This window comes from Cupressus sempervirens, chromosome 8 (genome assembly GCF_028749045.1).
Source record: "Cupressus sempervirens isolate cs-2001-9-10 chromosome 8, ASM2874904v1, whole genome shotgun sequence".
Lineage (NCBI taxonomy): Eukaryota > Viridiplantae > Streptophyta > Pinopsida > Cupressales > Cupressaceae > Cupressus > Cupressus sempervirens.
Genome location: NC_143125.1, coordinates 707,639,771 through 707,652,745, shown reverse-complemented (window position 1 = coordinate 707,652,745; position 12,975 = coordinate 707,639,771). Strand labels below are relative to the sequence as shown.

General features: G+C 36.5%; 1 protein-coding gene across 1 annotated transcript in view; it reads right to left on the bottom strand.

Moving 5' to 3' along the window:
- LOC149544393 (transmembrane 9 superfamily member 1-like) overlaps window positions 1–7,995 on the bottom strand; it is a 73,021-nt gene extending 65,026 nt beyond the window's left edge. The window contains exons 1-6 of the mRNA XM_089798831.1: window positions 7,684–7,995; window positions 6,176–6,368; window positions 5,393–5,497; window positions 5,254–5,271; window positions 5,055–5,149; window positions 4,742–4,894 (exon numbers count right to left, since the gene is read on the bottom strand). Coding sequence (XP_089654957.1) covers window positions 4,742–4,894; window positions 5,055–5,149; window positions 5,254–5,271; window positions 5,393–5,497; window positions 6,176–6,368; window positions 7,684–7,770 — 651 coding nt within the window. The 5' untranslated portion in view covers window positions 7,771–7,995. The remainder of the gene's footprint in view (window positions 1–4,741; window positions 4,895–5,054; window positions 5,150–5,253; window positions 5,272–5,392; window positions 5,498–6,175; window positions 6,369–7,683) is intronic.
- Window positions 7,996–12,975: the final 4,980 nt, after the last annotated feature.

Sequence of the window (12,975 nt, the reverse complement as noted above, 5' to 3'; positions counted from 1 at the left end):
ATTTCAAAAACTAAGATCAAATACACCTTAGGCCCTTTGTCCCATGGGTGCTCCTGAACCATACTCCCGGGGACAAAGAATTCAAGGTCCCTTGAATGTTCTTCTTCTTCCGAGCCTTCCAATTCCTTCACACCATTTGTCGACTCCTGCAAGAAAAGTAGAGATGACCTCCAATGTCTTCATGTTGTACCCTAAATCTTTCAAGTGGTAGATATGACCTTAGCTCAAGGCTTCAAGAAGCACGGCGGCTCAACCCATCATAGGCATCTGCACTACAATCAGCCACACAATATTGCGTACCTGCATAAAGCCTGTTAGGAAAAAGAGTTATACCATATACACTGGGATAAGCATTGATGGGATCCTTCACTTGGACAGGAACATCATCGTGATCACTTTTCTGATCAGCAGCAGCAACTAGAACAGCCCTCTGATTACACGCACTAAAACCATCAGCAATATTTCCTTCATTATGGTTACCAAAATGTCCCAAATCTTGAATATCAGGAGACTCATGTGTTGCCTCTTCAAGCAACAAACGACCATGGTCATTTTCTTGTTCAATAACAACCTTGCCACGAGATTTGTCAATGATCACCTTAACAAATTCTTGGTCAAGAATCACATCAGTAGAATATCCTTTCATTGATTCGTTAAGAAGCAAACTAGTGTGCTCATCTCCTTGTTCAACTTTGTTTCTTCCTCTTCAATTGCTCCTCATAATTTGCAGGCAATGTGCCTTTTAATTCTTATCAACGTCATTTTCCATGAGTTGATCATACTAGATCCTTCTCTTACCCTTTCACTTTGTGCATAGTTCCACCATGCGCATGCTTTCCCTTTCATCTTGGACCTTGCAAACTTCACCTTCTTATCCTCTCGTGTCTTCTAGTACTCAAATTAGTTATCCATAGCCTCTATCCATTCCATTATTTTTGTAGCGTTCTTCTTACCACTATATATTGGGGTTTGTATCTCCTTTCCTTTCCCTCTTTCCTCTTCCCTCTCTTCCTCTTCTTGTTTCTCCTTTTGTGAATCCTTACCCACACAAACTCACCACAACTTCCCTTGTGTTAAGATTATTTAGACAGAAAAATAACAATTACATGGAAATATAACCAGTAATAGAAAAGAATAAAGCACACATAAATGGAACAGAAGACACAAAGACTTAACGTGGTTCACCCAATCTTAGGCTACGTCCACCAAAAAGAGAGTCCAATATTATTATCCTGTAACTTCAACCTATTACAATCTGCAATATCCCTTGCAGCTCAATACCATTTTAAGAAACTTTATATTCTCTTTAGAAAAGCCTAACCCTAAGCCATTATTACATGACTTATGTCGGCTTAACAAGTTAACCCTAAACATACATGACAAGTCAATCTAGGAAATGATTGACGAGTCAACTCGGAATTGCTTGACGAGCTAACTCAAATAAGGAAAATGGGTCATTACCCCTAACCCAACACCTTATGAAAAGTGTACAATACTTGCCTAATCAGTGACCACAATCAACACCTTGCCCAGAGCTTTTGGGCTCAGATTCCAGTTTGATGTGGAGGATCTTGGAGCTCAACCAAACTTCTAGGATCCATCTAACAACATTCATTCTTGAAATATTTAAGATCAAATCTAACATTTCTAGAGGCAGAATCAACAATCAAACATCTCGTCTTCACCAACTCAATCCAATATTACATCCAATCAGCAAATTGATCAAACTTCATCTCTTTAAGGCAGTACCATAATCATTAACTCATGGTACGAGGATCTTCTATCTAAGAATCCATCCTTTCCCAAAAATCTCAATTACAAAATCAGTGCATGACACTTCATTCAATATTTCAAGGCCACACACACATACTTGATCCTTATTGCAAGATTAGGCTTACAGCCTGTAGACCATATTGCCAACCACTCACCGCATCTCCATTTGGTCTTGCCTGTTCTCCTTAAACCTGTACACATGTACAAGACACCAATATAACATTTATCAATTCCCAAATCATGTCAATTCTTGTTGACAACCATTTCACTTTTTGCATTTAGGAACACGGTGAGGTCTGATCACATATCACAGAACCTTTCAATCATTACTTTATGCCCCACTTATAAGGTTGATGACCCAACATGAAAGCAGCATTTACTTGTTACAACTTCTTTGGATTTGATATCAAACAGCAGGAAATACCTTAACCATGACTGTCCATATCTTGACAGTTTTGATAGTTCTACACTCTCTTACAACTTTCATTCCAGACATCATTTCGCCAATCGCTTTGGTGAGAATTCGGAGAACTCAGCTTGCAACAACATATCCAAAAACCATTAAGATCCAACGGTTAAATAAAAAGTATGGCCTCTGCACTGAGACCGTTTTGACTGTCACAAAGAAAAGAATAAATGTGCACGCCCAGTCCGCCTAGGGCATCAAATTATCTCCGGATATTCAACCATTCAATGAAAAATCAAATGAATCGTAAAGGGCTCTGAGTCTACTTTCACATGAATAAAAAACCATTTTTTTCTACTGGTTAAATCTGGAGATATCAATAACCCTTTGTTCAAGACTCAGTAGATGAGAGTTTCTGGACAGTTTTGCAAAGACTTGATGGATCTCTTTCCATCCTCCATGGCTAGTGCCCAAAATGGCTTAATTAGAGAGCTAACTCATCAAAGAACACTCCACAACTGGTTTCAAATAAGAATGAATCACCATGAGTGAGAGATAGACGTTTGAACAGCAAAAAAACAGAGATAAAACATTAAGAACTTTATTTTTATTGGCTTCTTGCTCCTTCAAACTCTTCCTCTCTGTTTTCCTCAATCCAAAGAGGGATTTTAAATATATTTTGGTCAGTTACATGTGTGCCAACCAATTCCCAAGTTCGTTGGTCGTTTTATGACAACATTTTTGAGAAATTGCAACTTTTAGTGCAATTTGACACTTTTGCACCTAATGACCTCAAAACTCATCAAATGACCCTAAAACTATCCATGTGGACTAAATAGGTCATATTACATCCATTTCAGTCATTTCTGACCCTTACTCAATCTGTTGACCACGGTTGACCAGCCATGTCCTACTTGGACCTACTACATATCGATTTCATAAAACTAAGGCCAAATACACCTTAGGCCTTTTGTCCCATGGGTGCTCCTGCACCATCCTCCTTGCTTGGTCTCTCTTAAATATCTTTTTTCTTCATTAAACAACTCTTCGCATGCATCTTGATAATATTAAGAATTAACTTTAATATATGTGCACTTTATTGTTACTTAACCCTTCAAGAAATTGCAGGAGTGTGAACAAATTGATATTATTAAGAATAACCTTTAATTATATTTGCAGTTTATCATTACTTAAGCCTTATAGAAATTGTAGGAATATGAACAGATTATTAAATCCCAATCCTTTACGAGAAGTTGTATCCAAACTTGTTATATGTTAAACACAAATATAAATTTTAATTTTTAATTAAATCGCATTTTGCTTGGATGAGTTACTACTAATTAGTGAATGGACATGTTCCTCAAATCCCTCAATCCTCCACCTCGAGGATGAATCGCTAATCCACCTTGTCATTGTATAGTTGCTGCCTAACAGCAATTTGACTTAAATCAATTAATAATTGCAAAATGATATGTTGCTGGCCTTTGATGTGTAATAAGTGTCATGAATGATTGAAGAATGGCAATTGTGACCCTTTAAAACTTTCCTTTGGTTAGATTTGATATTAAATTAAATCCGTGTCCCTGCAGGTTGGAATTCAAACCATAAACCAACATAAACAGTGCTTTAAGACTCCCACCAAAGGGATATATGATCAATCAGCCTTCACAATAAATTTGTATAAATACTGATTACTATACGTAGCGTAGCTACCTTCTTGTTTGTTATCATCTTAATTATGATGCATATGTGGGTATAAAATTGTCAAATAACATCAACTTGCCCATTACATGAAACTCGTGTAATCCCTTGGTGAGTTTTCTCAATGCTAAGTCGGGGGGTTAGACTATTTTGAAAATGGGACATTAAAATGATCCATTTTGGATCAAAATAACTAGGTTATTTATGTTTTATGTTAATTTAAAAAATTATGTTCAAATCAATCGGTTATACTTTTCTATCAGCTAGTGATGTTTAATGTAAAGTCTACTTATCCCATTTAACAGACAAGAGAGGTATAGTGGAAACATTGTTTATATATGGGCTCTTGAGACCTGGAATAGGGTTTTTCTTTGAGGAATCAGATTTGAATACAGTTTCTCAGAGACTGTGTTGGCTAAGTACAATAAATGCAAGAGACAATTTGGACTTCAGTTGGTACCTGTACCCTATTAAGAAATGTTCTTTTCTCTTCTACCAACTGCGCAAACTGATATTTTGATATGCAAAAATCTGCTTCTATTCCAACTTTAAGAAGTCTGAGCGTTGTTATTGTGCTGTCAAATAATTACACCTTCTGTAGAAGTTATACATTTTCCAATCTTTAACACTAAACAAAAAGATGATTTACACGGAGCAATCTAAATATCTTTTCTTCAATTCAAAATCCTAGATTTTTAGACCTAAGGTTTATAGCAGTTATGCAGGATTACAAGCAAACTCATAATAAGTAACCTTTTTAGAGAGAGAAATGAAGGCCAATTATTAGAATATGAAATCTGATATAAGCATGATAAGAAATAAACATAAATCAAGTAAAATGCTTTAGTAATTGGTTTGTACCTGGTGCTCAAAAAACGGATAGTCCAAATAGATATCAAAACGCCTAGGAAAGGTTACATTTGTATCAACCCATTTGACAGAATATGTAAGCTCCAATGTGCTTCCTGGTATCAGAGGCTGAGGATTTTCCTGAGTAAGATTCAGGTGAATTATCTGCAATTTCCATAAAAGTTATACCAGTTTGTTATACACGACAATGGGGTAAGTTGTATTGCAATTTATGCATAACAGATAAGGGTAATGCTGTATAAAAAAGTAATAGATTACCTTGGCAAAACACAAATAATATATATGAAGCGTATGTTTCACCCACCTGATCCTTATTTGATTTTATAACAAGGCTCTTATGGGTGTACAGTAAATGTTTTTGATCCTCTTTCTTGTCGGGATGTATTTCTCCCACAAATCCTATATATATTACTAATTCCATTAGTGCATTGTGCGTACGGTAAAATCATTCAGACTGTAAAAAATAATTCAAAAGAAATTCATCCCAAAGAAAGGATGCGTACCCCAGAGAGGCAGATCGTCTGATGTGATCCATTCAATATACCAACAATTGAACCATGAACTAAGTCAGCCTCTTTGGAAATAACTGAACCATAGGCACTATACCAATCTTAAAGATTCAAAATGATAGGAGCAACCCACCCATGAAAAATTCAGACCAGTACATGTTCTCAATAGCGTCTTTGAACTCCTGCACCTTGTCATTGTTAAGCTCAAGGCTGCATATTTTGTTCCTGCCAACATTTTCTGCCAAAAAAGGATCTGCTGAGACGTGTACTGTTGGGTACTTCTTTCACACTTTAGCATCCTTACAATGAATATTAACATCATGTATGTTGCAAAAATGTTGCCTACTTGTTCAATAATAAAATGATTTAAGCCTGAGGGGTTAAAGCTAGACAATTTCTTCATTTAGACATTGCAGCCTAAATAGTTATAGCTAAATGCAAAACATGGACCTATTCTAAAATAGCATCCAAATGAAATTTTGGCAGTCTAAAACCATAACATTGGAAAGATTTGGGAAAGCATATTTTGCTCCTGTGAACATTTGCTGCCGAAAAAAGGAACTGCAAAGACGTGTTCTATTGGGTATTTCTTCCAAACATTAGCATCCTTACAATGAATATTAACATCTTATATGTTGCAAATATGTTGTTAACTCGTTCAATAACAATATGATCTAAGCCTGAGGGATTTGAAGTTGGAGAATTTCATTTAGACATTGCAGCCTCAAGAGTTATAACTAAATCCAAAACATGGACCTATCCTAAAATAGCATCTTCTAAGGAAATTCTGTCATAGTCTAAAACCATAACATTGAAAAGATTTGGGAATAGAATAAAACCATAACATTGAAATAATTTGGGAATAGAATAAAATCATAACAGTGAAAACAATTGGGAATAGAACAAATAGCCTTACTTCCAAATTTAATCTCAATCTGACTATCAATAAGCTCATTTCCCTCCAGAACCTCTCCAAGTCCGCCCCACTTGTGTGTAGGGTTATTTCCAGGATGACAGAAGGGTAGACTGTAGTAATTATATGTTTCCTGTGGATTGTTGTAAGGACCCACCTTGTTCACCCAGAGTGTTACAGGATCACCAATATTATACTGTTCAAAACAGTAAACTCAGTCAGTAGTTTATATTCCCAGATGCAGTCAGAGAAAATCTAGAAATTTGAAATCTAACGGGCACCAAAATGAACTACTGATTAGTAATTTATTATTGCCCTGAAGAAAGGATAGCTACATCCATTTGTCAAACAAAAAAACATGTGAATATAAGCTCAATGCCAAAAGTAAACCATACCAGCCAAGCCGCATCAGAGTCTCACTTGTCTGGGTCAAATAGTAGATATGACACGTGTTTTGTAAGTACTACTACAAACAGAGAGCTTTTCCAGCCAAAGAATTAAAATAGTGCTAAATCTAATCTCTAATTTGATCAAGCGGTCCACGTTCAATTTCTACTTAAGAACCACAGTTTCAACGAAAACATCCCAAAGATTTAACGAAATAAAACTTCAAAAGGGCAGACAAATTGCAAAAAACTAATAGAACCCATAACATTATTACGTGGATAAAGAATTATGGTAATTTCAATGGCAGAATCGTGGAAGAAGGAAATGCGAACATAATCAGACAGAACTCTAAGTTTGTTAATTAAGATCTTTAAATGTTGACCAGTTTATGGGCGTATGGAGATACAGGATTTGACTTCAGGGAGACGGCATGATTCATTTTATGTTTCTGAACTACTCAGGAGAGAATCAAACGAGAATATATATTTCCTGATTGAATACCCGGTTTCATAGATTCCATGTACTTTTAGAATGGAGTCAACGATAATATTTAATAGTTCCATTCACAAATAGGGACTAGTAATGACATTTGATTATTAACATGCCATGAATGGGCCTGCTTCAGTTGCCAGGACTGAACTACCGTCCACCAATCAAACCCACAGAAAACCCTTCCTCTTTGAACAACAAGAATGGGGACCCAACCTGGAAAACAATTAGGAGCATTGTAGCACCATGGCAGAAAACGGCAAAAAATTAAAACCCATTCAAGTAGAAAAAACCAACAAAACCCAATGTATATACAACCATTATCTCAGATCTTTATACTACCGTGCATAACTTGCATAGAAAGTCAAGGTACTCAAATATATAGACACGCTTGAATTGTTAATTTGTGGAGAAGGTCGTGAATATCAATCGTGATAAACCCACTTGAAAAATGCCATCAGAGCACAAATTGAATCTGCTGATTACCATGAATTCAGCACTTGGGTTACCTTCTAAACCCATATCTTTAACAAAAGACTTCCAGTTTCTGGATCTACCTAAATGTGATATATGGAGTCCATATATACTGTTATGAAACGTACTAAAAGCAAAATATTACGAGAAAAACGCAGCACCTTGTGGTCATACTCCGAAGCAGTGACCATGGGAAACACCATGGCCTGAAACAAAACCACAAGCAGCAGCCATTGCCATTGCTGCATTTTGATGAGCTCCTTCACTCTCTCTTCCCAGAATGATACCTTTTTTTCTCGTTTTTGTTAATTCTGTCAAGTTAAAGTCAGTCAAGCTTCACAGATTTTGGTCCAGGCCTAAATACCATCTCAATGTATTGTGGATATTATTATGTATTCATGATCATGGCAATATTCATTTTAAGCTACAGTAACGAGGCTTGACTTTCTCCTGGCAGCAAACAGAAAAAACACCGCTATATCCATATATGCAAATAGAAATATAGTCCATGGGGCTAATGCGTTAACTCTATTGAACTTGTCCAGGTAACTCCGATTTCACTAGTGACATGGGACCCAGATCTGGCGACTATTGTAAATTTGGGGAAGGTTGGGACATTGGTTCAGATTTCATTTCATATCTGATATAATTGTTGGGTATGATTTCTTGTGTTTTTATTTTGCTTAATTCTATTTTGCGTGATGATGGTTTGACTAATTCTTTTCTAGGAAAACCGCTTTTATAAGAGATGGACTTTCCCAATGGCGGTCTTGTCACGTCTTTACACATCCAATAAAATACCAGAAATTTTAATGGTTTTTAATAGAAAATATGATATGCCTCAAAAGTTCAAGGAAATCGTAATTCATTCCATGGAAGACAATCAAACGTTTTATTTTTAATGAATTGTTTTTTTCTATTAATAAAGTAATATACTTGTTACATATTCACAAAAAAAGGGTTGGAGATACAAGATCACCCTGTGAAAGTTCACAAGGCAGAAGTCGGAAACAACTATTTGCTAGAAAAACATATAAGCAATTCTCTCAGGCCGCAAGAGCAGTGTCAGTCGAGGGTGACCATCACGATCATTATAACCCCAGGAATCCCTGGGATTGACAGGTGGACTAGGAACAATCCAGCCATCAACAGCATATTCATCAGCAACTTTTTTGTTGTCTTTCTCCTTCGCCTGCGGTGGAGAAATTGTCAAATCTAGGCAGGGGAAAGACCACTTGCAGCCACCAGAGCTAGGAGGAGCAACAGGAGAGGGAGCCACAAGAATCAAGGACCAACCAAAACTGCGACAAGGTGGAGAAGTCTAGCGGTGCCGCCAACCAACATCGCCACCACTAACAGAGTGGTGATGGGGAGCCTACGAGCGCGACATATACAAATCACGAGCAGTAGAACTGCGACCCAGACGGTAACCTTGGGTGGAGTGTGGTCAACCAAAGAGTCAGGAGGAACTTTGACAACTATGCAAAGCATGTTACCCCAATGATTGAGCAATTCTTGGAGGTGGGCCACCTCCAGCACCATCGTGTTAGCCTGGACGGATCTACAACATGACATTATTACAAATGCATGCTTTAATGTACATAGTGTTATTAAACAGTTTTTTTCCTTGATTTTAAACCTCAAAGAGGGAAGAATCTTGATAAAGTAACAGATTGAAATTCCCAAAATGTGTAATGAATTCTCTGCTTAGTATTGTTTTACAATACTATAAGGTGCAACAACCAATTTGAAAAGATATTCATTGATTCCTCTTTTGAGGGAAAACCTTCCCAACAAGTATTTTCAAAAAATACTAAAAAAGTTTAAACAATCAATTCATAAATATGAAAAGAATGTGCAGATTGAAAAACCATTTAAACTTAATAACCAAGATCATCCACATGATTAATCCCTATAAATGAAAATGATTTAAAATTTGTTTCTATTATCCCTTCGAATTCTCTCAACCTTAATGACAAGATTTTAAATTGTAATAAGACAATGTAAACCTTTTTCACAAATGACCAATCTCCTCAAGGACACAAATTATTACAAAACAGACAAGCTTATCTATTCTAGAAAAGCTTCAAAATATAAAACTATAGAATCTTATATCTCCTTATCACAACCAAAATTTGCGTCAAAGTTTTTTTTTCAAAATGCAGATACCAAATCAAAAGTATTCTTGGTTTCACATCGACCAAGAGAGAGCCTTTTTGAAAACAGTTATTACATATATATACCCTTTGGGGCTCGATAACATAATCCAAAATTACCTTGCCAAGAGTAGATAGTTATTTGGTTACTTAACCAAGCTAACCGACTAAAATAAAGCAGAGAAAATAAAAACTAGAAAGCACACAACTATGAGATTCCAAGTGTCACAAGGCCTTGTCCATCCCAACAGTCCAGCTTTCCAGCTTTTAGACGCAGCAGTAAAGGATGAGATAACTAAATGATGTGGCTGACCGAGAAAAGCAATCCTCTGTTTCCAACTTATTTTTCCTTCTTTAGTTCTGCTATCTTTCCTTTGTGCATCTTTAGGTGCTTCTAGTTGATTATCAACATGGCTTCGACATGGGTGATGTTAGAAAAGTCTTGTCTCATAGGCGATTTCTTTTCTTGAAGTTCCAAGAATCTCTTTTGTATTTGTATGATGATATGTTCTGTGGGTAAGATAGAATTGCCTTCTCCTTCTACACATTGATTATAAAACCACTTCAAGTCATTGAGAATTATATCATCTATGACCCCAAGCTCAGATAGTGTTTCTTTGATCTCAGCTACACCCTGTGCAATTGCTTCATTTCTCCATTCAATACATTCTCAGATCTAGTGGAAAGTTTTATCGTCAAGACCAACTACAGGGCATTTAGAGAGAAACTTCTATAGGACATACCCCTGTATTTCATCAATCCACAATATCACTTTCATCCAATTACTTTTCTCTTTCTCATATCCCTCAATATTTGATTCAACCTTCTTCGTAACAATTGAAGTTTCTTTCTGAGTATCACTCAGGAGATTCACTTGTATTACTGCTTCATTTTGCACAGTCTAAACTCATTCTTTAAATCTCTTAGTTGTGGCTTTACACTTTTGTAAATTATCCAAAAATTGTTGGTTAGAGACTTGACATCAACAATGGCTGACATTTCATTGATTGGCTTTGGTTCAAGATGTAGAATTGCATTGATATATTGGGCCATGCTTACCATAGCTTCCTTCATGTTTTGCTTATCTTTAGTGTCCCGGTCTGCAATCTTCTTGTTAGACACCTCAAATATTGTCATGTCCACGGCTCTACTACTTTTACCCAAGTCTACTTTTGATACCTGATAATCTTGAGGTGTGAGTTCTTCCTGAAGCTTATCCTGTGGAGGTTTGGCAATTTCTCCCAACCATTGTCCTGTGTCCTTGTCAAAATCGATCTGAGACTCCATTTTTGCTTTCTTAACTTTAGAAGACCTTCTAAGGCATTTACTCACCAAGTCATCCATTGCTATGGAGAGTGGTACATTGCTTCGTTTCTTTTCTACATAAATCTCTAACCACTTAGGTGTCAAAGGCTCCTTTCCAAGTGTGGCAGTGTTGTTGATCAAAGCCAAAGTACTCATTGATGCACTATCTCCTTCTGTCATTTTTTGTTGGCCTCTTATTGAGTCAAACATATCAAGAGCAATGATATGTTCTGTTATCGCTTCAATTTTTGGGGAATCCAAGTTTATTTTGATCCCGCTCTCTACTCTATTTTGCACAGCCTTCTTGCTTCGGGTGTACAAATGAGTAGCTCTTTTAGTGATTACTGTTTGAAGTTGAACCAGAGGCACAGATGCTTCAAATTCAGCTTCCTTTTGACCTACAATAGAATCACTAATAGCATCATTAGAGGGCACAATTAGCTTTCTTGAAGGCCTCTCTTTTCTAGCTCTTGAGTGTCTTTTGGGCTTTTCTTAAATTGACACTCGATTCATCTTTTTAGTCAACCAATTTTTTGTTCTCTTGAAAACACCTGTCATGTAAGAATACAAATCATCTTCTTCCCTCTTGTTCCAGTCTAGCTCAAGGATAGGGAGACATTCAATTTGTTCAATACATAGGGGATCAACCACCTCCTCATTATCATTTTATTTTATCCCGTTGATGCCAAGTTAAACTTTGAATGCTTGTATTTAACTTATGGTCAATCTTGACCATAATTTTTTTCTCACTTCAAACTCATCAGAGCAATTGGCCAAGTAGTCTTCTAGGTGAGGAACGTGCCTGAGGAAGGATGCATGTTTTAGATTTTCCCTAGAAAAACCTACATAATCAAAGTTCTCTCTAGCAAAGTAGGACTTGAGGCATAGTTTGGACATTTTTGAATCTATCAACATAGCCTTTTTTATATTGGGACATCTATAGTGGCCGATTTTGATAGGAAACAGGGTAGCACGAGTTTTTTTAATATTTTCAGACAAATCAGTGACATAAAGGAGCTGCCTACAAATTTCAGAAAGGACAATGTCATCAAGGCAATAACGAGGCAGTTTAAGAGGTTCACCAGTGAAACCCCTGACTCTAATATAGGTGAATCTAGAGAACTGTATATAATAACAACCATAAATCTCAATAGCTTGCATAGATTCTTCAGAGATCCTACAATTTTCTTGACCTCAGATTTCAAAAACCAATCTCCCTAAAAACACATCATTAATCCTCTTGAACTCTTTGTAGGGTTCTTTTGCTTACAGACTTCTATAATACTGGTATATGGTCATGTCTTCTGTCCAAGGCTCATGTGTTAGACCTTCCCATTCTTTTGACATAGCTAGGATGTAAACCAAAAAGGAGAACGTGAAGAAAGAGCCGAAGTTATTCAAACTTACAAGACCTATGTGCAACCCTTCGGCTATCAAGTCTACCCAGTCAATGAATTTTTGTCCCTCAACAATTTTTTGGATGAACAAATACATCCAGTCATCCTAGTGAAAAGCATGCTCATTTCATTTTAATTTGTTGAGCAAAAAAACTATGTCGATGATCTCTTTAATAAAATGCTCAATAGTTAGTGGTTTGGGTAACCTTGAGCCTCCTAGTGTCAGTCTTAAAAGCTAAGTTTGTGCCACAATAGAATCATAATCCTTCTTTTTCTTTTCGTACAAGCATCTAGATTCTTCAAAAGTCCACAGTTCATAGGGTTCTTTATGAGGTATCCTTAGGGAGGAACTGACTGTAACTCAATCAGTTCTAACCAAAATTTCACCTATGACCTTCTTTGTATATTTGGTATGAGGATCATAATGATTTGCACACTCAACAATCAACTCTAAGCATCCTATGGTAGTCGAGAAAGTGGCAAATTCTATTAGACCACTATTGGTGAGTCTTTGGTATATGGGTCCACCTTGTGCATTCGTTACTCTTTCTACCAGTCGAGTTAGGTCTACATTGACTAGGAAAGTATTTCGTAT